General features: G+C 43.7%; 3 protein-coding genes across 3 annotated transcripts; all 3 read right to left on the reverse strand.

The window, feature by feature from the left end:
• Positions 1-5,778: 5,778 nt before the first annotated feature.
• On the reverse strand, positions 5,779-7,149 carry LOC142205114 (E3 ubiquitin-protein ligase TRIM39-like). The gene has a single exon (XM_075276472.1). It carries the CDS (start codon positions 7,132-7,134, stop codon positions 5,779-5,781), a length of 1,356 nt encoding a protein of 451 aa, XP_075132573.1. The 5' UTR covers positions 7,135-7,149.
• Positions 7,150-15,574: 8,425 nt separating this feature from the next.
• On the reverse strand, positions 15,575-17,047 carry LOC142204603 (E3 ubiquitin-protein ligase TRIM39-like). The gene has a single exon (XM_075275915.1). The coding sequence runs from the start codon at positions 17,030-17,032 to the stop codon at positions 15,575-15,577; it is 1,458 nt and encodes a 485-aa protein (XP_075132016.1). The 5' UTR covers positions 17,033-17,047.
• A 2,661-nt stretch (positions 17,048-19,708) lies between these two features.
• On the reverse strand, positions 19,709-25,201 carry LOC142205115 (E3 ubiquitin-protein ligase TRIM39-like). The gene is made up of 2 exons (XM_075276473.1): positions 23,653-25,201; positions 19,709-19,758 (listed from the first exon to the last, which is right to left on the reverse strand). Exons 1-2 carry the CDS (start codon positions 25,181-25,183, stop codon positions 19,709-19,711), a joined length of 1,581 nt encoding a protein of 526 aa, XP_075132574.1. The 5' UTR covers positions 25,184-25,201.
• Positions 25,202-27,004: the final 1,803 nt, after the last annotated feature.

Genomic DNA, 27,004 nt, shown 5'->3' on the forward strand with positions numbered 1-27,004 from the left:
AACAATGATGACAGTTTACAACATTTCGCAGCTCTGGGCTTCTTCAGGTATATCTAAAAACAATTTCTGAAGGATGCATATTTATGTACAAGAGGGTTACATAGCAATAGGATTCTAGGAGGGACGGTGGAAGAAGGTTATTGGTACATACAAATAAACAATTCATCAGTTTGCAATGTTCTTATCAGTTCAGAGAACAAAGAATGGACCTTCCCGTCCCAAAACATTTCAGCAATGAAGATCATAATATCACCAATGACATGAAAATTTTGGTTTTAAGAGGGAATTTTAAATCAAGGAAAGAGCGACGGATTTATGAGTACAAGTGCATGACCTTGTTTGACACTCTCCAGAAAGGGATGAATCTTTCACATGGGTTCGTGGCATCCTACAGAAATCACTGAACTGAGAAAACCATAAAAGACATTCTCTGAACTGATAAGAACATTGCAAACTGATGAATTGTTTATTTGTATATACCAATACCCTTTTTCCACCTCCCTCCTAGAATTCTATTCCTATGTGCTCTTCTGTACATAAATATGCATCCTTCAGAAATTGTTTTTAGATATACCTGAAGAAGAAGCCGAGAGCTTCAAAACATTGTAATCTGTCATCATTGTTAGTTAGCCATTAAAAAAGGTATCAACTACTGAAGACTCAAGTTTTTTGTTTTTATAAAGAAAAGGTCAACTTTTGATGACACTTTCGCTTTACAACAGGAGGGTGGTGCTGGGGATATTCAGTGAGAAAAAATGTGACCGAACCAGTTTTTGAGTGAACATCATTTAACACTACCTGTCCCCTGTGGGTAAAAATTTGTGGCTTTTTACTTCCAAACATTGACATCATATAGAAGAAAATATCCATAGCTACTGTAGGTCATGGTGATTCTGAGCCCCAACAAGATTAAGGTTTGGAGGTGAGTCCCATCTTAAGTAACCATCAAAGTCATTGAAGTAGCCGCTCCACTTGCATTTGCAATGAACAGTCGTCTCTCCTTGGCAGCAAAGAAATCTCTACCAATGGACTAATTTTTCACTTTTTTTTTGTAAGATTTGACTCATTGCACTCAATGGGATTCTGTTTTGCAGCACTGATTCTTACACGAGTTATCAGCGCCGCGTTACTCCGTGTGACCCTGGAGCACCATGGACAGGTGATTACATTTGTCTTCCCTATAGCAAAGCTTAATGTTCAGTGAAAGCTACCACAGAGCACAACACCCTCTAGAGGTAACCTGCAGGATTACAGTGATGAAAAAGAATATAAAACACTTTCCGATTAATAATGTTACTTTATTCCTTTAGTTCTTATCATACAACTAGTAATTCTAGTGTCTGTCCCTACCAAAAAAAAAAAAAATGCAGATTGATAGTCAAGCAAAGGCAACAAAGATGGTGGGGCTCATTGTGTTGACTCACAAGAAATTGCCATTAGTCACCGGCAGCGGCACAGAGTAAGATTTATTTATTTTTTTAATTTAAACTACTCACGGATCGGCGTGGCCAATGTTGGGGCACCACGTAATGACAGTGGGGAGACCCGGGGTGCGCCTTGTCTTTATATATCTGGTTCTGGTCATTAGACGGAGCGCTCTCACACTCTAAGTACCAATGACTACCTTCTGGGAACTAGGAACTATGGTCTTCACCACATTTCTGCTTTTTAACCACCAGCTTCTGAATAGAAAGGCTTATTACATGGGGCTTACTATTGTTAGTTGTCCCCTTACTTTGCATCGAGGGACAACCAATTACATGGGTGCTTGTTTGACAGCACCTACTCTTAGTTAGCCTGATCTACCTAGCTACTATTGCTACTATCTTCCCTGTAGTCAATCCATAGGGAATCTTCACCTTACTGGGGCTAACTTGTTTCACCTTCTACTCAGGCAAGATCAGATCAGGAACTCTTTTGGGTCCGGGATCATTGTGCCGTATAGATTCACTTACTTCTATGGCTAGGACATGCATAGTAGTTTCTATCTCTACTGTGGAACTGCTACCGGTAGTGGCCATTGTGATTTCTGTTACGAGTCAGGAATTTGGATATTTCATCTGTAACCCTGACCTATGGCAATAGTTTGCCCACATAGAAATTTGCTGTTGCAGGATCTCTGGATTAGCCTATGCTTGATGAGTATACCTCTTATAGTGATCTTTCCATATACTTAGGAGCTACCCTTGATAGGGAATAAGCTCATTAATTTTCTTTTCGGGAACCCTGAGTTTAGAATATAATCATCAAGTATCCATCTGCAGTGAGTTACCGTAGTTGCAGTATTCTGCTTCTGATGAGCCTAAACCCTGCGGTATCGGCTTAGATTAAAGGGATTCTATCACTAGAATCCCTTTTTCTACAAATACCATGTTGGAATTGCCTTTAGAAAGGGTATTCTTCTCCTACCTTTGTTATTCTGATCCGCGCTGCCTTTCCTGAGAAATTTCATATGTCTTCAGATGAGTCTTCAGAAAGCACAGGGGGCGTACCGAAGATGCTCCAGTGACGCCTCTGCCTTTTTCTGCCGACGCCTCTCTATGACGTCATCAGCCACATGCGCAGTCGGCTCTGTCGGCTGATGATGCGACTGATGATGCAGAGAAGAGGTGTTGGCAGAAGAAGACAGAGGCGTCACTAGAGAGTCTTCGCGGAGCACAAATGCATATCACTTCAGCCATTTTTGTGTGGCTGAATGGATGGCTTAAAGGGATTCTACCATTAAACTACCTTTTTTTCTAATGAACACGTCGGAATAGCCTTAAGAGACGCTATTCGTCTCCTATCTTTAGATGTGGTCTCCGCCGTTCCGTAGAAATACCGGTTTTAACCGGTATGCAAATGAGCTCTCCACAGCAATGAGGGCGGGCCCCAGCGCTGAAACACCGATGAGCGCGTCCGCATTGCTGCCCAGAGCTCTTTCCTGCACCGCCTCCTTCTTCTGCAGCAACTCCGCCTCTTCTGGCTTCTCTTGCTCTTGTAGTTCGATACAGGAGCATAGAGAGGCCACCCCAAAATGGCCGCCGGCCGGCTTCTGTATTGAACTGCAAGAGCGGCTACCCAAAAAAATTACGTGGTAATTAGAAAAAAAAGGAGTTTAATGGTAGAATCCCTTTAATGGACATTTGCAGTCAGCTCTGGTGGCTGATGATGCCGCAGAGAGGCTTCGGCAGAGACGTCTCTGGAGCATCTTCGGTACGGGGATACCTTTTTAAAGGCTATTCCAACGTGGTATTGATAGAAAAAGGGATTCTAATGATAGAATCCCTTTAATTATAACTTTAATCCCGACCAGTTAACTCTCTCCTATTATATCTAAGGCTGGGTTCACACGGGGTATCTGCGGGTTCATACGGGTAGCCGCGACTGGATGCCGGTGCAGTGCATCGGCATCCAGTCGTGCACTCCGCTCCGGATTAGTCAGGAGGAGGGAATGTTGCGAGGCGACTCCGCCTGAAGAATGAGTAGGTCCGCTCCCGGAAACAAGAACTGACCGGATCCCGTTGAAATCAATGGGAGCCGTCTTTTTGATCAGGATTTTGAGGTGGATACGGCCTCAAAATCCTGACCAAAATACCCCGTGTGAACTCTGCCTAGGAGCTCCCTCTGTCACCTCATCAATGCTCTTGTGATGTAGTTGTGGGGTGCCAATGGGTTGTCAAGGCTGCCGTGGACTTAAAGAGAACCTCTAATAAAAAATAAAATTATAAAAAAAAAATGTAAATAAAATTTTCTGAGAAATAATTGTTTGTAAAATGTTTTATTATGTTGTATTAAAGATAGAAAATAGACATAATTAAAGACATAACGACCCCAAAATAATGTCATAATTTTCCAGAATATAATAATAATAATGGTTAATCTAGAAAATACCTTTTTCAGACGTGTTGTGATACAGAAAACATAGAATTATATAAGATATTTCAGGACTAAATGACTTAAGTGATTAGATGTCTCATATCTATAGTTATGCGAGACAAGCCCTTGAACATTCTGGCTAACAGGTTTCATCTGGAACAGCATGGCCGCGTTTTTGGTGCATTTTTTTACACGTGTAAAAAATGGCATTGACGTCAATGGGAGTCTGATTTTTACACGTGTATTTTGCCATAATCGGCTCGCGTTTACTCCGTGTGAACTGCCCCTAAGGGTGAATTCACACAGAGTAATGTGCCGTGTGACCTGGCACGTATACGCCGTGTGAGATTTTGAGCGCCGTATACGCTCCCATTGATTTCAATGGGAGTTAGTCTCGTATACGCAGCGTTATTTTGCGGCCGCAAAATAACGCAGGGTATACGATCCAGGCTCCCTTTGAAATCAATGGGAGCGTATACGGCACTCAAAATCTCACACGGCGTATATGCACCCCAAAAGGTAAGTATCATTGCAGTAGTCAGAGAGGCAAGTACTATAATATATGAACTGTAAGGGGTCACTCTATAGAGGGGTGCAGTATTACAGTAATAGTGCCCCCCAAAGTTACTAACATCACTTATGTAAAGGAGACTATTACTTTGGGGGGGGGGGGGGGGGTGGACAATTTACCTAATAGAGACCCCCTTCACAGTTAATAGTGCCCCCACAAAGATTATAGTGCTCCTTTTACCCATGAGGCACTAATATCCAATATGGGGGGACCTATTTCTTGTGAGAGAGCTATTAGGGCCTGTTTACGGGGTGGGAAATGAAGACAAATTAAGGCAAACTTCCGCCTCAGATCCATTTCCATTTTCTGGCCCTCTGGCTCCCCTCATTTCTTTGTGATGAGTTCTGAGACTTATCAACGGCAGAATCTTCAAGAAGATCGAGCAGGACGCCATTGTGATTTCTGCCTCAGACAGCAGATAACCGGCCCTGTGTGCGGGGTCCTGGCTGTTACACCCCAGAGATGTAATATACTCTGCCAAAAAAAAACACTATACATGTAACATTAAAAATTGCACCAAAAACCGCATAATTTCTCCTGGTGCAGTATTGAATGCACCGTGTGAATACACCCTTATAGCTGTAGCATCATATATAATTTACCCAGAACGTGTCAAAATTCATCACCCACCCACCTTACACACATTCACAATTCTTTCCCCACTTGCTGCAAACTAACCCCCCCTCCCCATGTAACATGACCATCAGCCCTCCAGAGATCTCCCCTTCCAGCTGGCCAGATCCACTTGCAGAAATTAACCCCTTCCCTGCTGTGAGCACACTGTATTGACCTTGCAATCACACCAAAGCACAGATGTAGTTGCAGCGCCGTAAAGTGTTCTTACTGCGGTGGAAGGAATTACGTACCTACTCTGCCCAGGAACACAGCGATAATGGCGTCTGTGCTCCTCTGTAACACGTGTCTTCAGGAGGACTCCAGAAACAGTGGATTTCGGACACAATGAACGCTACAATCCTGAGCAGCCAAAGCACATCAGTCCGGCTCTGGTCCAAAGTTTGTGGGCAGTGTTTGAAGCAAATGTGCGTGCGTCCCTAATGTCTACTATAAGCATGGTCTGGCCGCAATAACTATAGAGATGGGATTGTTTTTCACTGTATCAGCGGGGCAGTGGACTGCTGGATGTTGCGGCACCCCGGTTGGGAATCTGCTCTACATAAATGCATCCACTTTTAGTTTTGGCAAAACTTTTCTTTAGTGTGTTTGTTCTGAGGCCGCCATATAGGACTGTACAGTGTAAGGAGAACCGTAATAGGGAATGTTCATCAGTTTCCCCCAAAGCAGAGACATAAAGGAGGGAAGTACTATCAATTGTGGATGGATTTCTTCAGTTATGATGGTTTCACCCAGTTACTGCCTCCCCCTAATATCTTTATGGAACCTTCCCATACACATAAAGCAGCATGAAGGGGCTCGGTGAAGGTGGCAGTGAAGGTGTGTAAGTGTCTGATGGGGTCACACAGCTCATAGAAGGACAACTGCCCGGCCTCATAATCCAAACAGATCCTGACTCTGTTATTGGTGATATATCCAGGTATCCGGGTCTCTATCCTGTCATGTGCCACAGAATACTGATTATCATTATATTTCCACAAACTCCAGGATTTATTATTAAATCCAATATGTGACTGGTCTCCCCTCCTGTCTATACTGGGATAACACACCCCCACCCTCCAAAACCTTATAATATTGATCTCCACATCCCAGTAATGTCGCCCTGAGGTAAATCTCCTCCTGCTTATCACCTCATTATACTGGAATCTCTCGGCTCTTTGTGGGAGATTCAGAAGTTCTATTCCCCAGGTTGCAGTTTTCAGGTCGTCTGATATATGGAGAGTATTAGCAGCCGTGTTTACATCCAGTAATATGTCTGCAGGATCCTCCACATAGATCCCGCTCCTTATACCTAAAATTATGTCACGTAATGTGTCTGAGATCACAGCTACATCCCGATCATCTCCATCATGGCGCTGTCTATCATGTCCCCCTGTGTCCTCATCACCTCCCCCCTCCTCAGGATCACACAAGTCACCTGTGTCTGGTTCCTGTAATACAGTCAGTGGATCAGTCATGTTACACAGCTCCTCAATTTGCTTTATCTTCATTGACAACTTGTCCTTCTTTATCTCCAGCTTCTGGATCACAGTAGACAGTGTCTGTGTCTCTTCCTTCTCCTGCCTGGAGATCTCACTCAGGACCTTCTTCTCCAGGTTGTCCAGTCGTCTCCTGATGTCTATAAACAGGGCAGTGACTCTCTCGGCTTCTCCAGATGCTTTCTCTTGAGCTTTTCTCCTGCTCTTCTCCAAACTCTGGACGCTTTTCTTAGTCTCCTCTCTCTTCGTGGTCAGTTTCTGGAGAACATTTCTCAGTTTCTCCTTCTTATTCTCAGAGGCCTCATCCAGCGTCTCCACCCGATGCCCTCGATGTTCTCCATCCAATCTACAGGACACACAGATACAAGCAGCGTCCTCAGTACAGTAATACCTTATCAGCTCCCTATGGACAGAACATCTCCTGGTCTCCAGGTCAGTGCTGGGATCACATAAGACGTGTTCTGGTGACTTGCTGTGAACTCTCAGATGTTTATCACACAGAGAAGCTTCACAGTGTAGACAGGACTTCACAGCAGGTACAAGAGAGTCCACACAGTAAGTGCAGAAGATCCCAGTCGACAATAAATTCTCCATTTTATGATGCAGAGTTATGTTCCTTATCAGTACAGGCCACTACGGAAACTCTTCTCTACATTCAGGACAGGAATAAACTCCAGACTGGTCCTGTGTATCCAGAACACGATCAATACAGAGCCGGCAGAAGTTGTGTCCACATCTCAGCATTACAGGATCTGTATAAGTGCTCTGACAGATGGAGCAGAGCAGCTCGTCACCAGGGGGCGGGTTTAATTCTTTGCAGGCAGAGTCTGGCTGAACTTTATATATACAGTATACTAGCCTCTGCTCCGCGACTTCGTCTGTGTGTTGTTGGGGTCGATGATCTGCCTACATTCAGCAAATTGCTGCTGTCGATGGTTTGCCTGCTCTGGCATTTTGGCAGCTCTTAAGCTGTCCAGGTGCTGAACTTGTTCCTCACGCCGTGCCTGTGATTGTTCCGGCATCTCAGCAGCTCGCTGGGAAGCCATGTAATGAGTATGTTGTTGGTGTTGATAATCTGCCTGCTCCGGTGTTTTGGCAGATGTCAGGCTGGCCTGCCGCTAAACTCATTCCTTGCACTGTGCCCGTGATTGTTCCGGAATCTCAGCAGCTTGCTGGGACACCATTTAATGAGCGTGTTGTTGGCGCCGATGACGCTTGTCAGCTCCACTTGAGGAGAAATTTGTGACTTCTGGCTACCTTCATAGCTGTCGTTCTTTTAGAATTTTGCAACAAATTAGATTTTCTTTTTCCTGGTATGTTTAAAGAGTACCTTTCATCATTTGGGGCTGAATTCTGCACACTGTCAGCTTTCTAGTGGTGTATTAAACTGCATGTGCCCCAGATGGTGAAAGGTCCTCTTTAAAAGTAGCAAACTGTCAATGTGGATTAAAGGTATTTTCCCAACCAGAGTGTCAGCATGTTGCCAGGAGCAGATCAGATAATATGCAAATGCATGTACACAATCCACTGAGCTTTAACTGAGTGTTTATATAGAGAGATAACAGACCAGTCATTATCAGAACCTGAGATAAGCTAATGCCAAGAGCAGTGTATGTGAACATAAATTCATAACAGTTGTGAAGCCCTGTCATTTACCAGGATAAAAAGCAGCCTATGTTTTAATTGAGGTTACAAACTATCTATGTTCCGAATTTCATTCAAATCCATTCAGCGGTTTTTGCTTGATTGAGGAACAAACATCCAAACACACAAACTTTCACATATATAATAGTAGGATAGGATTTCAGACAAATCAACTGGTAAAGCTTCCTGAAGTCTCCGTTGAGGACATACCCTAAACCTCTCTGCTCTCTGAGTATGCAGCTCCAGGCACTATCGCCACACAGTACTGACCGGATGCTGAATACTGTACATTGTACCTATGTTTGACCACAGTTTGGCCCCTGAGTTTGAGGTTGCCTGCTGCCACTATCTAATGGTCTCCTGATACTGACCATGTCCTGTTTCTGACCAATGCACCTGTGCTACCAGACATGACCTCGGCCTACATTCACACTCTGCTTTTGCCCACCCCCGACATTTCCTTTCCCATTTACAGCTAAAACAGCTTCTGCTCTTCTAGGAAGACTTTGCACAAGATATGATGAACTCTGTAAAAATGCCCACACCTCATCAAAATTTAGGATGTTTTTCAGTACATAATATGTACTGTAACTCAAAATGGCATCATGAAATTAACCACTTTAAGGTGGGGGCCTACTCTGGACTTCAGTAAGCGACAATTAATTTTTTTTTAATCTTATTATCTCACATTACGAAATATCTTTTAATAGGGCTTGGTTTTTTTTTTTTGTTTTTTTTTTTTTTAAATGTAGTTTGTGAGCCCCACATAGCGCTCACAATGTACATTTTCCCCTATCAGTATGTCTTTGGAATATGGGATGGAAATCCATCCAAAAATGGGGAGAACATACAAACTCCTTGCAGATGTTTTTTTTTACCCTTTGCGGGATTTGAACACCAGTGCTGACCACTGAGCCACCGTGTGGCCCCCTAATAGGGCTTGTTGTTTCTGGGATGAGTTGTATTTTTTTTATGGTACCCTTTATAGGTCTATACAGTATATTTTATAACATTAATGTTTTTAAGGGGGTGTCTTCAAAAAACACAACAATTCTGACATTGCTTTTGAGTTTCTTTATTCTATAGTACATTGTGTTCACTATGCAGTATAAATGGCAGGATAACTTTATTCTGTGGGTCAGAGGATAATTTTTTTTTATATGTTTTTCTACTTTTGATTAAAAAAACCAAACACTTTTTTTTTGCTTCTTTCAAAGTCCCCTAACATTTTTACACTGTGTGAGGGCTTGTTTTTTACATGATGACTTGTAGTTTTCAATGGGGCCATTCTGGGGTACATATGAATTTTTCCGAATTTTTTATTTCACTGTTTGAGAGGTAGAATGAAAAAAAAATCAGCAATTTCGCTTTTTCTATGTTTTGTTTTTTTTCCACAACATTTATCATACGGGATACATGGTGGGGCAGATTGAGCAAGACCAGTGTTTTCAACTAGTGAATATTTCTATTTCTACTATTGATTTTTTTAGGATATTCAGAGCTGATCACACTTGACAATACAAAAAAAACCAGCATTGATTCCCATTGAAATTAATCGGGGTAGATTTGAAGAGGTGGTAGATTTGGGGAGTCTTCAGAGCTGAGTTATGAGAAGGAAAATGCTTAATCAGCACCAAAAAAATCTCTGTGTGAGCAAAGACTAAGTGACTCCCTAGCCAGCTATGTCTGCAAGAAGAAACCGATCTTCCCTAGAGCAAAGCCTAAAGATAAGTGAAAGATACTACAAACAGAGCACAGAGCCCTCTAAAGGTAACTTGCTGTATCACAATGCTATAAAGAGCACAAATCGTGACAATTTCCAATTAAAAATGTGTTTTATTGGTTTAGTTCTTATCACACAAGTAGTAAATCTAACTTCTGTCCCTACGAAATAGGGACAGAAATGTTTTACCAAGTAAAAGTGCCCCATAATGGACAGAAAACGACGGTCAGATGGACACCATTTTCCTGCATTCATCTGAGATAAACTCCTAAAATTTGGGGTTTGGTAGAAACCTAAATTTTGGGGGAAATTCATAATGAACCCGACTCATTATCAAACCAGTTCGCCCAACACTAGTGCTGATTATGATAATGACTGAGCAAAGTGATCTCTACAAAAGGAAGGAAGCTACGGATTATTTTTGGGTCTAGTGGCCACAATTAAAACCGCAAGATTTTAGGATCATTTTTAAACACCACCAAAAATTATTAAAAATATATATTTAATGTAATTCTTCATATAAAGAAAAGGTCAAAATTTGATGAAACTTTCTCTTTACAACAGGAGGTTGGTGCCACTGTTCCCAATAGTGTGCGCGTGTGGGCGGCCTCTCACCTATTGCAGCCGCCCTGCTCAGCCAGAATTAATGCCCGCGCACTCAACTCAGATCTGCGTCCTCAGATCTGGGGGCAGAGATGGAGGGGACATGAATCTGGGGGCAGAGATGGAGGGACATGAATCTGGGGGCAGAGATGGAGGGGGGACATGAATCTGGGGGCAGAGATGGAGGGGGGACATGAATCTGGGGGCAGAGATGGAGGGGGGACATGAATCTGGGGGCAGAGATGGAGGGGAGACATGAATCTGGGGGCAGAGATGGGGGGACATGAATCTGGGGGTAGAGATGGGGGGACATGAATCTGAGGGGATATGAATCTGGGGGCAGAGATGGAGGGGATATGAAACTGGGGGCAGAGATGGAGGGGGGACATGAATCTGGTGGCAGAGATGGAGGACATGAATCTGGGGGCAGAGATGGGGGGACATGATTCTGGGGGCAGAGATATAGGGGGGACATGAAACTGGGGGCAGAGATGGAGGGGGACATGAAACTGGGGGAAGATGAAGGGTTTATATGAAACTGGGGGAGAGATAGAGGGGGGACATATAATTTACGGGTGACTGTAGGACTGTACGGGTGAAAAATGAATGAGAATGGGCGGAGTCAACATAAAAGTAGGCGGAGCAAAATTTGATGTAGTGCGCCACACATTTTGTCCCTCTTTTGACTTTTCAAAAGTTGGGAGGTATGCAATCAGGACAGGCAGCAACCAACGGCTGTTTAATATGGCACCCGCCATATTGCTGTCTGTCCTCCTGAGCCCTGAGTGCCGGGTCGGCCCGTCATTTTCCTCAGGACCAATCTGTGTGTGGGGGAGGGGGTGACTAAAGAAGGATCATTATACTATCTATACACTAGATTAGCGTTTTCTTGTTTACTACTGGTGGTGCTGTTTGGCCATCAGGTCGCCCATCATTGACGGAGCCTTGCCCAGCTCACTAGCTGTTCCGCTCAGCAGCTTCCAGGGCTTAGAGGGAACATTGGCTGGTGCTGTGTATATTCAGTGAGAAAAAATGTGGCTTAACCAGTTGAGTGAGCGTCATGTAACACTACCTGTGTCTTGCGGCGGATATTTGAGGCTTTTTAAGTGAGACCATCCCCTTCCAAATATATATTAAATACATGAAAGTATCCATATGTTCTGTAGGTAGACATCATATCCTGCGTCCCAGGGCAGATACTTACACTCTGTATTTGTCATGGTAACTCTGAGCCCCAACAAGACTGCGGGGTGAACCTAAGGACAGGGAACCTTCCCCCCAGCAAAAACCCCAAAGCAAATATGGTAACCAAATGTAAACAGTAACAATAGTGAACACAATCAGCTCAGGAAAGGGTAACCCGGCCCCCTCCCGCGGAGGGGCAGCATCTCCCAGCTACCCTACTTCCTGCGCATAACCGCCCTCCAGCTGTGACTTGAATAGTAGAGACAAGAGTTCACTGAAAGAAAAGAAAAAACATTAACACGGGACCAGACATCACCTCCATCTCTCGCAAACAAGAAAACAATCGAAGGAACGTAACACAGAACGGAAACACAAAAGCAGAAAACAGGCTCAAAGCATGCCCTTTTTCCCAATTTTTTTTTTTTTTTTTAACGTATAAAGTACCACGTCAACAAAACAGGGCAACGCCAAAACCTCCTACGAGCAGGAACAAACGCAAATTCCGGAACGGAACTCGACCTTTTACCGCAGTGGGGGGTGGGGGCGGGCCACACCCAAAACCAGGCATAATGATATCACGACCAATAAACTGTTGCTTTCCTCTTTTTTTTTTGGTTTGAAAAAACATCAACAGCAAAACAGCGCACAACTAACCATTTTAATTTTTTTTATATATGTAAACATACATACACAAAACCGGACAAAAGTGGGGGGGGGGGGAGGGAAAGATTCTACGCTGTGTCCAGTGCTGGCGGCTGCCAGTGAAAGAGGAAGAGGGCGGGGCCAGCTGAAATAAGAAGGGAAGGACGATACCAAGGGCCGTGACACTAAAGGGGGAGAAGAAGAGGCAGACGGTACCACACAAGCAACACCAGGAAAGAACAAGGGAAAGGGGGGAAGTGGAAGAGGTTGTCCAATGATCAGCAAATTGCCCACCCCACAGTCTCTGGCTTACTCCTCCCGTCCGTAGCCTACCAGGTGATGGTTTGGAGGTGAGTCCCATCTTAGGTAACCATCAAAATCATTGACGTAGCCGCTTCACTTGCAGTTGGGCAAAATGGTTGTCTCTCCTTGACAGCAGATGAATCTTCTAGAAATTTCATGATTTTTAGTAAAATATGACTCTGCTCATTGTGGGATTGAAGTTAGGTTTTATAATTTTCTGGTCAATTATTACCTGTTGAACGGTCGTTGACAGCATAGGAACAATTTTTCATTTTTTTTTTTTTGGTGGGTATGACTCTGCTCATTGTGGGAATGGGGTTAGGTGACATAAGGTGACATAAGTTTTATTATATTCTGGGCAACATGTGGTATCTATGACATTGGTTATCTGGCCCTATAATGACTGCGTCCTGGGTCTTGTGACGTCCGACGTCATTGAACAAGGACGGCAGCAGAGAAGACAGCGTAGGAGCAGGGGGACAGGTAAGTATTAGTGGTTTTTTATGTTTTTATTCCCCTGGGTCTCCGATTATTATACTCTGGGGTCTGAAAAGACCCCAGATTATAGTAATTATTTATGGGAGTCCACAGTGGGACATAATACTGTGTGCAGGGGCCACTATGGGGGATAATACTGTGTGCAGGGGCCACTATGGGGTATAATACTGTGTGCAGGGGCCACTATGGGGGATAATACTGTGTGCAGGGGCCACTATGGGGATAATACTTTGTGGAGGGGCCACTATGGGGTACAATACTGTGTGCAGGGGCCACTATGGGGGATAATACTGTGTGGAGGAGCCACTATGGGGTACAATACTGTGTGCAGGGGCCACTATGGGGGATAATACTGTGTGGAGGGGCCACTATGGGGGATAATACTGTGTGCAGGGGCCACTATGGGGATAATACTTTGTGGAGGGGGCCACTATGGGGTACAATACTGTGTGCAGGGGCCACTATGGGGGATAATACTGTGTGGAGGAGCCACTATGGGGTACAATACTGTGTGCAGGGGCCACTATGGGGTACAATACTGTGTGGAGGGGCCACTATGGGGGATAATGCTGTGTGCAGGGGCCACTATGGGGGATAATACTGTGTGGAGGGGCCACTATGGGGTACAATACTGTGTGCAGGGGCCACTATGGGACATAATACTGTGTGCAGGGGCCACTATGGGACATAATACTGTGTGCAGGGGCCACTATGGGACATAATACTGACACTATTTTGGCCCTTAGCATGAGTAGAGCCTTGCACCAGCAGGTTTTTGGCCCTTGGCATGAAAAATGAAAAACAGGGAAGGTGGGAGGGGATACGAATTTTTACTGCGTATGTGGCCTTGTATTCGATTATGAACGAATACAACGAATACCTATTCGATCAAACGGCGTTCACTCATCTCTAATAAATACAGAAAGATAAAAAGGAGGGGTATGTTGGTTTAATACATTGACAAGGCAACCACTTCCATAAGCTATAGTATATACTACGTGTTGTCCTATCTAAGCTGCACATCTAACTAGCAAACACTATAAAGCTAAATAGATAGGTGTGCTCTTAAATAGATTACCACCTATGAATAGGATAGAATCAACTGAAGACATGAGTAGAAGTCCGATCCATTCATATGTGCACATTGTATTGCGGCTCTGAATAGAACGAGCATAATATTAATAACATTGCACCTAATGTGCTGCAACTTAGACATAAAGGGAGGTACACTCATCTAATGAACTGACTAGACAGACCCTCAGGAAACTATGGTATATTATGGATATATTTGTTGTCCTATCCAATCTGCATATCTAACTGGCAGGCACATTAACGCCGAATGGAAGAGTGTACTTTCAATTGGATTACCATAATTTATCCCAATGGATCAAATGTAAAGCAGGATGGAATCAACTGAAGACATGAATAAGATGCAGCACTACATAAACCGCAGATAAGAGCACTGTCCTGGTATAAACATGTGTCCACTCCATCCAGACTCTGAAAGGAACCAACACAATGAAGACAACAAATTGTACAATTTGCTGCATCCTAGACATGTGCAAACATTAATAATGTCCCCCCAGGTGGGTGCTGCACTATTAGGGCCTCTGCACACGGAGTTAACGCGAGCGCATTTTAGCATAATACACGTGTATAGAATAACACTCCCATTGACTTCAATGAAATTTTTTACACGAGTTTTTTCACGCTTTTTTACACGTGTAAAAAATTTCATTGAAGTCAATGGGAGTGTTATTCTATACACGTGTATTATGCTAAAATGCGCTCGTGTTAACTCCGTGTGCACGGGCCCTGACAGTAATAGTGCCCCACACAGTTAATAACATTACCCCCCCACCCAGCTGGCCAGATCCACTTACAGAAGTTAACCCCTTCCCTGCTGTAAGCACACTGTAATGACACTGCAATTCCATCAAAGCACAGATGTTATTGCAGCGCCATAAAGTGTGCTTACTGCGAGGGAAGGAAAGGCAAACCATAATATGGAATATTGATAAGTTTCCACCAAAGGAGAGACATATAGGAGGTAAGTACAGGGTGGGCCATGAGTATGGATACACCCAGATAAAATGGAAGTGGTTGCTGATATCACCTTACCGTTTGTGGCATATTAGTACACGGGAGGACGCACATGGCGGCCATCTGCAAAGCCGCCATTTTGGATTCAACTTTATTTTTTTCAATGAGAAGGGGGTCATGTGACACATCAAATATATGGAGATTTGCACAAGAAAAACAACGGTGTGGTCATTTGTAACATAGCTTTATTCATTATCAAGTTATTGACATGAAACAACAACAGTAATTCACTAAAGGATGAGCTCAAAGTGCTGTTCATTGTGTTGAATTTTCAATGCGTTTCTCTTCCCTGACTCTTGACACACCAAGAGCAATACCACAGAAGAAGAAATACTACCACAGGCCTGGGGTAGGTGCTATGCGATGATACAGGCAGCCTGTGGTAGCATTTCCTCCCCCTAATATCTTTATAGAACCTTCCATTACATATAATGCAGCATGAAGGGGCTCAGTGAAGGTGGCAGTGAAGGTGTGTAAGCGTCTGATGGGGTTACACAACTTATAAAAGGACAACTGCCCGGCCTCATAATCCAGACAGATCCTGAATTTATCACTAGAGATCATGTCAGGTACCTGGGTCCACTTTCCGTCATGCATCACATAATAAAAATTATTATATCTACACAAACTCCAGGACTTCTTACATCCAATGACTGACTGACGCCCCCTCCTGTCTGTACTGGGATAACACATCCCCACCATCCAGTTCCCTGATCTACTGCTCTCCACCTCCCAGTAACGTCGCCCTGAGGTAAATCCCCTCCTGCTTATCACCTGAGGATAACCCTGGAATCTCTCTGCTGTTTCTGGACGATTCTGCTTCTCTTCTGTCCTGGTTGCAGTTTTCAGGTCGTCTGATATATGGAGATTATTACCGGCTGTGTTTAAATCCAGTAATATGTCTGCAGGGATCACCACATAGATCCCGCTCCTTATACCTCTTATTATGTCACCTAATGTGTGTAATGCGTTTGAGATCTCAGCCACATCCCGATTATTTCCATTATGGTGCTGTCTATCATGTCCCCCTCTGTCCTCATCATCTCCCCCCTCCTCAAGATCACACAAGTCACCTGTGTCTGGATCCTGTAAGACAGTCAGTGGATCAGTCATGTTACACAGCTCCTCAATGTGCCTCATCTTCATGGACAGCTCGGCCTTCTTTATTTCCAGCTTCTGGATCAGAACAGAGATTGACAGTGACCGCTGCTCCTCCTGCCTGGAGATCTCACTCAGGATCTTCTTCTCCAGGTCGTCCAGCCGTCTCCTGATGTCTATAAACAGGGCAGTTACTGTCTCGACTTCTCCTGATGCTTTTTCTTGAGCTTTTCTCTTTCTTTCCTCCAGACTCTGGACTCTTTCCTCAGTCTCATCTCTCTTTGTGATCAGTTTCTGGAGAACATTTATCAGTTTCTCCTTCTTCTCTTCAGAGGCCTCATCCAGCATCTCCACCCGATGTCCTCGATGTTCTCCATCCAATCTACAGGACACACAGATACAAGCAGCGTCCTCAGTACAGTAATATTCCAGGACCTTCTTATGGACAGAACATTTCCTCTTCTCCAGGTCAGTGCTGGGATCACATAAGACGTGTTCTGGTGACTTGCTGTGAATTCTCAGATGTTTATCACACAGAGAAGCTTCACAGAGTAGACAGGACTTCACAGCAGGTACAGGAGAGTCCAGACAGTAAGTGCAGAAGATTCCAGTCTGTGTCTTTGTTGGTTGAGAAGACAATACATTCTCCATTACGTTACGTAGAGTTAAGTTCCTCACTGGTACAGGCCGCATCTGACGCTTTTCTCTGCATTCAGGACAACAATAAACTTCACACTGGTCCTGTGTATCCAGGAGCTGATCAGTACACACCGGGCAGAAGTTGTGGCCACATCTCAGTATTACAGGATCTGTATAAGTGCTCAGACAGATGGAGCAGAGCAGCTCAGAAGACCACATGGCTGACAGAGGAAGGAATGAAGTGAGAAATGAAACTACAACTCACTCAGTTCCCAGAAGGCGGGGTTAACTCTTTGTAAGCAAAGTCTGGTTTTCACAGGTTCTCCCACCCCCAACCACTCTTTGCTTTGGGGATACCAAATGTTTTTCTTAGGTTATGCTAATAAAGCCCCTTTGTATCTTGTATCCTGACTGGGCTGCAGTGCAACATCTGCACTACAAAGAAAGAAACTGACTTAGAAAACCTGAACAGCAGGACACTGAATTGAAGGTTTCTTCCTGCAGTGTGTAGAATGGATTTGTTGAAATCCCATCCACTTCACTTCTTCTGTAATTTGCAGTGGATTAGCCATAGCGATTCTGCTGGTGACTTATCAAGACAAGTTTGGTGACACAATGAGTCCATAACCTGCTGTCCAATACGTAAAGGTTCTTTTATGAAATCCCTTTCTAAATCTATAGGCATTGAGATGGTGTTGTCCGCTCCTTTCTTTCACAGTTTAAACAGTTCCCACTCTCCTCGGTAGACTTTCTATAAGATCTTGAAGATGTCTGTGGGAATTGTTGCTCATTTACTGAGAAGTGTCTTTGTCAGGTCAAACACTGTAATGGCCCAGCTCGTAATCACCTTTCTAGCTCATCCTCCATAGGATCTTGATGAAGTTGAGATCAACTTGGTGTGGCCAATCAAGTTCCTTCCCCTGAAAAACAACCCCATAGCTTTACCCCTCCCCCACCAAACTTTGTAGTCAGGTAGGTAACATTCTACTTTCAATTCACCAAGCCCAGACTAATCTATGATAGAGATGAGCGAGTAGTATTTGATCGAATAGTCGAATATTGAGGTCTAGTCGAACATTTCACTACGCGCTCATCTCTACTGTATATGTTTTTTTTAATGTCTACGTTGTCCTAGTTCCTGTCCCACCTCCATAGCTATTGGTGTTATAAAAGCGTCAGGGAGGGTGGGAGGGGAATCAAATATTTACTGCGTTTACTGCGTGTCATTCGACCGAGTACGAGTATTTCGAATACCGTAGTATTTGATCAAATGCCTACTCGATCCAATACTACTCGCTCATCTCTAATCTATGAGACTGGCAGATAGAGAAGTGTGATTGATCGCTCCACCGAACTCGTCTCCACTTCCTCCAACATGAAACAAAAAAAAAAACATGAAAAATTAACTCTCTTGTGTAAAAGTAGTAAAACTCAATAAAAAGTTTAGAAAAGTGACATCAACATAATGTAAATGTCCTGCAGAGTAAGGGTGCATGCACACTACGTAACGCCGGGCGTGTATAAGAGCCGTACACGCCGGCGTTACAGCAGGGCTGCCGAACACTTCCCATTCACTTCAATGGGAGCGCTCGTAAACGCCGCTGTTACGAGCGCTCCCATTGAAGTGAATGGGAAGTGCTCGGCAGCCCTGCTTTAACGCCTGCGTGTACGGCTCTCATACACGCCCGGCGTTACGTAGTGTGCATGCACCCTTAAGATCATGTCATTTATACTACATGGTGACCCCTGTAAAAATATACACACCTCGTAAAAATGACAATGTCTTTCAGTACATTACACGTACTGTATCTCAAAATGGCGCCATTAATATTAACCATGTGTGGTGGTGGCCTGTTTTGGACTTCAGAATGTGATAATTGATTTTTCATTCTCGCATTACAAAATAGGTTTTGATGTGGGGCTTGTTTTTTATGGGATAATTTGTAGTTTCTTGATGGCCCCCATTTTGGGTGCACATAATATATTGTATAAATTTAATGGAATGGCTTCAAAGTTCACTCACCTTTCAGGACTGCTGCAGGCTTATCCACTGCCTGCTCCGGGACTACTCCATCTTGGACAGCCTGAGAGGCGAAGAGGAAGAAGAAGACTAAGGACTTTTCTTCCAACTGTTTCCTCCATTTTGTGTTTTTGACTTGCAGGAAATGTATTTTGAGTTGTTGCCCTCTGTCAGAGTCCTAAGCCAGTGTTCCTTTCTCCCCCTCCCTTCCCTCCCCCACGCTGGCTTGGGTGCTCTGGCAGAGCCATTGTTTAGCTAGATAGGGTTATTAGCATGCCTCCCTCATGTGTGTGTTGCACTTCAATAAAACTTTGGGCCTGTGAATTCTCCCCCTCCCCCTCCCTCCACATGTCAGAGAGCTAAATTGAGGTTTGCATATATGCTGTGGGGCTAGGAAATACTGGTATGGGGTGGGGTGGCGCGCTGGGGGAGACTTCTCTCCTACAATCTACCTTGCCCTGCACCATGAGGTATGGGGAATGTATTTATTTATCTGCGAGTATTGTTGTGGTGTATTATATGCGCTGCGTCGCAGTACTCTGTATATACTTTTGTTGATGACTGATTGGAATAAAAGCCATTTTCAATCAAAAAGCAGTGCACATTGAGCAGTGTGAAAGGCATAAAAAGTCAGGGACTATCGATCAGTTTCCACCAAAGCAGAGACATATAGGAGGGAAGTACTATCAATTGTGGATGGATTTCTTAGGTTACGATGGTTTCTCCCAGTTACTGCCTCCCCCTAATATCTTTATGGAACCTTCCCATATACGTAATACAGCATGAAGGGGCTCGGTGAAGGTGGCAGTGACGGTGTGTAAGTGTCTGATGGGGTCACACAGCTCATAGAAGGACAACTGCCCAGCCTCATAATCCAGACAGATCCTGAATCTATTACTGGTGATCTTGTCAGGTAACCCGGATCTCTTTACTGTCATGTATCACTGAATACTGATTATTATTATGATATCTACACAAACCCCAGGACTTGTTATTATCTCCAATGTAATTAAAATCACAAATGAGGCTAATTCATCACAAAAGTGTGGAAAGAAAATAGAACTCAATAACCCAAAAACATCCCACACACAGAAGTAAAATATCATAAAGTTTATTAATACTTACTAAAAACCAAGTAACATATGACAAACAGTACAAGGGGGAATGTAAATACATAAAAGTACTAGTGTACCATTACAGCGGGTAATATCCAAAAAATGGGCAGATAGTGACTAATATCATATAAATAACCCGCAACCATGTACAAAGTGTTAAATAGATATTAGAAAGTGTAAAGGTATATACCATATCCTACAAATATCTGCTATCACTCCAAGAAGTCATACATGGTATACATAGTGGTAAACATGTGAGGTAACTCCCATATAAAACACATACCACGCTGTATGATGGACCCGACGCGTGTTTCACCCACTGCACGTGGGCTTCTTGTCCCCTGATGAATGTAATGGTACACTAGTACTTTTATGTATTTACATTCCCCCTTGTACTGTTTGTCATATGTTACTTGGTTTTTAGTAAGTATTAATAAACTTTATTATATTTTACTTCTGTGTGTGGGATGTTTTTGGGTTATTATCTCCAATGTAAGACTGACACCCCCTCCTTCTGGCTATATTGGGATAACACATCCCCACTATCCACACACTCTTCACACTCCACACCCTCCACCACCCTGATCTCCTGCCCTCCACATCCCAGTAATGTCGCCCTGAGGTAAATCCCCTCCTGCTTATCACCTGACTATACTTGAATCTCTCGGCTGTTTTTGGACGATTCTGCTCCTCTCGTGTCCACGTCGCAGTTTTCAGGTCGTCTGATATATGGAGATAATTACCAGCCGTGTTTACATCCAGTAATATGTCTGCAGGACCCTCCACATAGATTCCGCACCTTATACCTGATATTATGTCACATAATGTGTGTAATGTGTCTGAGATCTCAGCCACATCCCGATCACATACATCATGGCGCTGTCTATCATGTCCCCCTGTGTCCTCATCATCTCCCCCCTCCTCAGGATCACACAAGTCACCTATAAATAAAATCTTATAGGGTTAAACATTGTGACTATATAGACATATATAGTCGTATATATAGTATATAGACGTATATACGTATATACTACGTATATACTACTACGTATATACTACGTCTATATATAGTATATAGACGTATATACTCGAGTATAAGCCTAGTTTTTCAGCACAGTTTTTGTGCTGAAAAAGCCCCTCTCGGCTTATACTCGAGTCAAGCAAAAAAAAAAAAAAAAAATTTTTTTTTGGGGGGGGAAGGGGTTGGGGTCTATGACCAGGCGCAATGGTAATGTATAGAATCTCCCATAAAATAGTGGAAAAAAAGAAGCTTTAGAAAAATATAATAAAAAAATAAAATAAATAAAAGTTGTAAATCCCTCCTTTCCCTAGAATACATATAAAAGTAGAAAATGACTGTGAAACACAAACACATTAGGTATCCCTGTGTCTGACAGTGCCTAGTCTACTGAATATAGGGGATCTGTAGTGCTCCTGTTCCGTCGGGAAGGGGTTAATAGGAGCACTGCAGATCCCCTATATTCAGCCAGACTGAATTCCAAGTGGGGGAAAAAAAACCAGTCCTCAAGCTCATCAAAGGGGTAGACAGACAACCAAAACACCCCCTCCCCTTCCCCAGCAACTACTGCACCCAAAAACTCCGACCATTTTAATTTTTGAAATTTTCCAGTAGCTGCTGCATTTCCCCCCCTCGGCTTATACTCGAGTCAAAAAGTTTTCCCAGTTTTTTTGTGGTAAAATTAGGGGCCTCGGCTTATATTCGGGTCGGCTTATACTCGAGTATATACGGTATATAGACATATGTATTCAGTTGTATTAGTAGCTCCTGCTCATAGGAATGGCCTCGTCCTATGGCATGTTTCTTGGTCACCTTTGCACCTTTTCATAAGAACATTTACAAACCAAATAAAAAATGTAACGATCAAATAAAGAAAAGTGACAACAGCACAATATGGAGCGAGGTTTGTGACACTCCCATAAACCACCCACTCAGGCCCTTGAACCAATTCATAGAGTTAAAAATAGAAAATGTTTTTCTTCCAACCAATTTTCCCATAGTTAATCTTATTCACACCTGCCTTGATCTGAAGATTGCTGGCAGGTCTAAAAAGTGGCAACAAGTTGACACTTAGGCCTTGTTCCCATCTTCATTCGGGCCATTCGTTCCCACCTCCACATGAAAAATGTGGAGAGAAAAGACCTTCGAGCAGCAGGAAATAAAAAAAGTTGAAATAAAATATTGAGAAAAATGAATGTTTGTATATCTTATTATAAAGAAACTAAAGATATAAAAATTCGACATAATTGGGAACGACCCAAAAATAATGTAATAATATCATACATTTAATAATACATTTTATTTCTATAGAACCGACATATTCCTCAGCACTTTACAAAATTACAGAATAATCTAATATAATAATGGTTAATCCAGAAAATCCTTCTTCAGACGTGTGTTATGATACAGAAAATATGGAATCCTATAATATATCACATCTATATTTATAGGACACGAGCTCAAGCCCCGTGATACTCCAGTGCAGGAACAAGGGGAGTTCTGAGACGAATCAGCGGCAGAATCCGCAGGAAGATCGAGCAGGACTCCTATTATTTCCCAGTGGAGGGAACTTTTTAATGGGGGGCGCCATTGTAATTTCTGCCTCAGGCAGCAGATAACCTACAATGGGCCCTGTATGCAGGGCGGGGTCCTGGCTGTCAGACCCCGCAGATGTTATATACTAGGGATAGGCATCAAGTGGGTGTGACTATTAGTACAAAAAGGAGTGGACCGAAAAAAGAGGAATAATGTATCTGACCGTTCTAGGTTCTTGTCTTTTATGATCCACACCAGACTTTGGCTTCAGAAATATCATCAAAAAACCTAAATGTGTGTCCTCACCTTAAAGCCTCAGGCCTAAAAATAGGTTCTGCTTGACTGAGACGTAGATGAAACTAGAATTCTATCCATTTATCTATCAATGTATCTAGCTTACTGCAAGGGAAGGAAAGACTTACCTACTCTGCTCAGGAACACAGCGATAATGGCGTCTGGGCTACTCTATGTCTGGAGTCTTCAAGTATGACCCCCAACGTGAGTCTGGCGGTAAGTTATGGGGGAGGTTCTTGAAGACTCCAGAAACAGTGGATTGTGGACGCAACTAATGCCAAAGCACATCAGTCCAGCTCTGGTTGGAAGTTTGTGGGCAGTACATAAAGCAAACATGCGTGCGTCCCTCACATCTACTATAAGCACGGGCTGGACCCAATAGAAATAGGGATGAGATGTTTTTCTTCACTGTATCTGCGGGGCAGTGGACTGGTGGATGTTGCGGCATCCGGTTAGGAATCTGCTCTACATAAATGCACTTTTATTTTATGCAAGACTTTTCTTTATCGCATTTGTTCTGAGGCCGCCATGTAGGACTGTACAGTGTAAGGAGAAACGTAATAGGGAATATTCATCAGTTTCCACCAAAGCAGAGACATATAGGAGGGAAGTACTATCAATTGTGGATGGATTTCTTAGGTTATGATGGTTTCTCCCAGTTACTGCCTCCCCCCTAATATCAATATGGAACCTCCCCATACACATAATACAGCATGAAGGGGCTCAGTGAAGGTGGCAGTGAAGGTGTGTAAGTGTCTGATGGGGTCACACAGCTCATAGAAGGACAACTGCCCGGCCTCATAATCCAGACAGATCCTGAATCTATCACTGGAGATTTCGTCAGGTAACCGGATCCTTTTACTGTCATGTATCACCGAATACTGATTATTAAACCTGTTCATACTCCAGGACTTGTTATTGCTTCCAATGACTGACTGACGCCCCCTCCTGTCTATACTGGGATAACACACCCCCACCCTCCACTCCCCTGACCTACTGCCCTCCACTTCCCAGTAATGTCGCCCTGAGGTAAATCCCCTCCTGCTTATCACCTGACTATAATCCTGGAATCTCTCGGCTGTTTCTGGACGATTCTGGCTCTCTCGTGTCCTAGTTGCAGTTTTCAGGTCGTCTGATATATGGAGATTATTTGCGGCCGTGTTTACATTCAGTAATATGTCTGCAGGGACCGCCACATAGATCCCGCTCCTTATACCTGATATTATGTCACATAATGTGTGTAATGTGTCTGAGATCACAGCCACATCCCGATCATCTACATCTTGGCGCTGTCTATCATGTCCCCCTGTGTCCTCATCACCTCCCCCCTCCTCAGGATCACACAAGTCACCTGTGTCTGGTTCCTGTAAGACAGTCAGTGGATCAGTCATGTTACACAGCTCCTCAATGTGCCGCATCTTCATGGACAGCTCGGCCTTCTTTATTTCCAGCTTCTGGATCAGAGCAGAGAGTGACAGTGACTCTTCCTTCTCCTGCCTGGAGATCTCACTCAGGACCTTCTTCTCCAGGTCGTCCAGTCGTCTCCTGATGTCTATAAACAGGGCAGTGACTCTCTCGGCTTCTCCAGATGCTTTCTCTTGAGCTTTTCTCCTGCTCTCCTCCAGACTCTGGACTCTTTCCTCAGTCTCCTCTCTCTTTGTGATCAGTTTCTGGAGAACATTTCTCAATTTCTTATTCTTCTGCTCAGAGGCCTCATCCAGCATCTCCACCCGATGTCCTCGATGTTCTCCATCCAGTCTACAGGACACACAGATACATGTGGCATCCTTAGTACAACAATACTTCAAAAGTTCCTTATAGACAGAACATTTCATCTTCTCCAGGTTTTTCGGATCACATAAGACGTGTTCTGGTGACTTGCTGTGATCTCTCAGATGTTTATCACACAGAGAAGCTTCACAGAGTAGACAGGACTTCACAGCAGATACAGGAGAGCCCACACAGTAAGTGCAGGAGATCCCGGTTGACAATAAATTCTCCATTATATTACGTAGAGCTAAGTTCCTCATCAGTACAGGCCGCACCTGAAACTCTTCTCTGCATTGAGGACAGGAAAAAACTCCAGACTGGTCCTGTGTATCCAGAAAACGATCAATACAGACCCGGCAGAAGTTGTGGCCACATCTCAGCATTACAGGATCGGTATAAGTGCTCAGACAGATGGAGCAGTTCAGCTCGGCTCTCAGGGCAGAGGACGCCATGGCTGACAGAAGAAGGAAGAGAGAAAACTACAATTCACTCTCCAGAGGGCGGGTTTAAGTCTTTACAAGTCAGGCTGAACTTTATATATACTGTATTTCAGACATATCGACTGCTGAATTTTTCTGAAGACTTCCTTGTGGACATTCCCTTTTCAATATTTGCAGTGCAAAGGTTGAAAAATGTGCCGAACCTGTAACTAGAAATTGACTTGCTCTGGATCCAAAACCTGAAGCTCAGGACACTTTGATTTTGATGTACATTTTGCACTTCAGAATGTGATCATTGATAAAAAAAAAAAAAAAAGAAAAAAAAAGCATTTAATATAGGGCTTGCTTTTTATGGGATTGGTTGAGGTTTTTTGATGGCCCCCTTTTCAGGTACATATAATGAACCAGCATATTAGTAGTAAGAGTTTGCTTCTGAACGTTTATCCACAGATAAGAAGATTGTAGACAGGCATTCATCTTATACGCTGGTGTTACTCTCTTAAGAACAGGTAACGTCTGACAGAAGTCACCTGTAAAAATTACAACAATTCCTCCCATTAAACAATCGGTTCCCCGCAGATCTTTCAAGGTGCGATTAAGGGCCTCGACTGCTTTCTTGTGGTCCATGGTACATTCATCCCAAACAATTACTTTGCAAGTTTGTAATACCTTCGCTTTCTCAGAGCCCTTGGGCTGGGTTCAGACAGGGTTTTGTGGACCAGATTTTGACGCAGTGCACCGGCATCCAGTCGCGACATTCCATTCCAGATTAGGCCCAAATGAATGGGCCTAGTCGGTTGGAAGTGTTGTGCCACGAACGTCTGTGCCAAGAAAGGGCATGTCACTTCTTCTTTACGCGAGCGGGAATAAACCGCTCGAGGTAAAATGTACCCGTTCAATTCAACGGTTCTTTGAGCCGGATTTTGATGAGGATTCCGCATCAAAATCCAGACCAAAATACCCCGTCTGAACCCAGCCTAAGTGATATTACAGACAGGAGTTTCTGACAGCGCTAGATTAAACGGCAATCTTAGTGCTGAATGAGCCGTGCGCCCTCCATCTAAAAGAGTGGCCACAATCCCAGATGATGTAACAGCCAAGGCAATGTCATTGTTTAAGCGAATTTCTGCAAGCAGAAAATTAATTAAAAATGTTTTACCAGAACCTCCTGCTGCATCTAGGATATTTCCCCATTTCCACTGAAAATCTGAGCCATAAACCCATAGACCCATAGAACTGCCAAATCCATGGGACGGAGGCCTGTGAAAAATACTGTAGTGTGCAAACAGCCACTAAGGATACCAGACGTGTTTTGTCAGTGCTTGCGTGTATTTGTGTCTGAGTGTGCACACGTGTGATCCATGTGTGTGTGTGTGAGTGCACATGTGTGCATGCACGTATGGGGTCTGTGTATATGTATGCATGTATGTGCACATGCGATCCATGTGTTTGTGCGTGCGCAGTGCAAGTGTCCATGCGTGCGGTACTTGTGTGTGAGTATGCATATACTCTGTTTGTCCGTGTGCACAGTGTGCATTCATCTGAGTGTGTTTGTGTGCGTGTGTGGTCCTTACGAAGGCGAGCGCATGTGTGTGTCTATATGCCGATTCTCATTCATTTTTCATGTGCCCCCACACAGTATAATCCTCCTACAGTCACCCGTAAATTATATGTCCCCACTCCATCTCTCCCCCAGTTTCGTGTCCCCCCTCCATTTCTGTCCCAAGTTTCATGCCCCCCCATCTCTGCCCCCCATTTCATGTTCCCCCATCTCTGCCTCCAGTTTCATGTCCCCCCATCTCTGCCTCCAGTTTCATGTCCCCCCATCTCTGC

Source organism: Leptodactylus fuscus, chromosome 5 (genome assembly GCF_031893055.1).
Source record: "Leptodactylus fuscus isolate aLepFus1 chromosome 5, aLepFus1.hap2, whole genome shotgun sequence".
Taxonomy (NCBI): Eukaryota; Metazoa; Chordata; class Amphibia; order Anura; family Leptodactylidae; genus Leptodactylus; species Leptodactylus fuscus.

Coding starts and splice junctions, on each gene's coding strand:
- LOC142205115 (XM_075276473.1), bottom strand. CDS start 25,183: ATGGCGTCCTCTGCCCTGAGAGCCGAGCTGAACTGCTCCATCTGTCTG. Junction 19,759..23,652: donor TGTATTATGTGTATGGGGAG/GTTCCATATTGA, acceptor GTATATGGGAAG/GTTCCATAAAGATATTAGGG.
- LOC142204603 (XM_075275915.1), bottom strand. CDS start 17,032: ATGCGGCCTGTACCAGTGAGGAACTTAACTCTACGTAACGTAATGGAG.
- LOC142205114 (XM_075276472.1), bottom strand. CDS start 7,134: ATGGAGAATTTATTGTCGACTGGGATCTTCTGCACTTACTGTGTGGAC.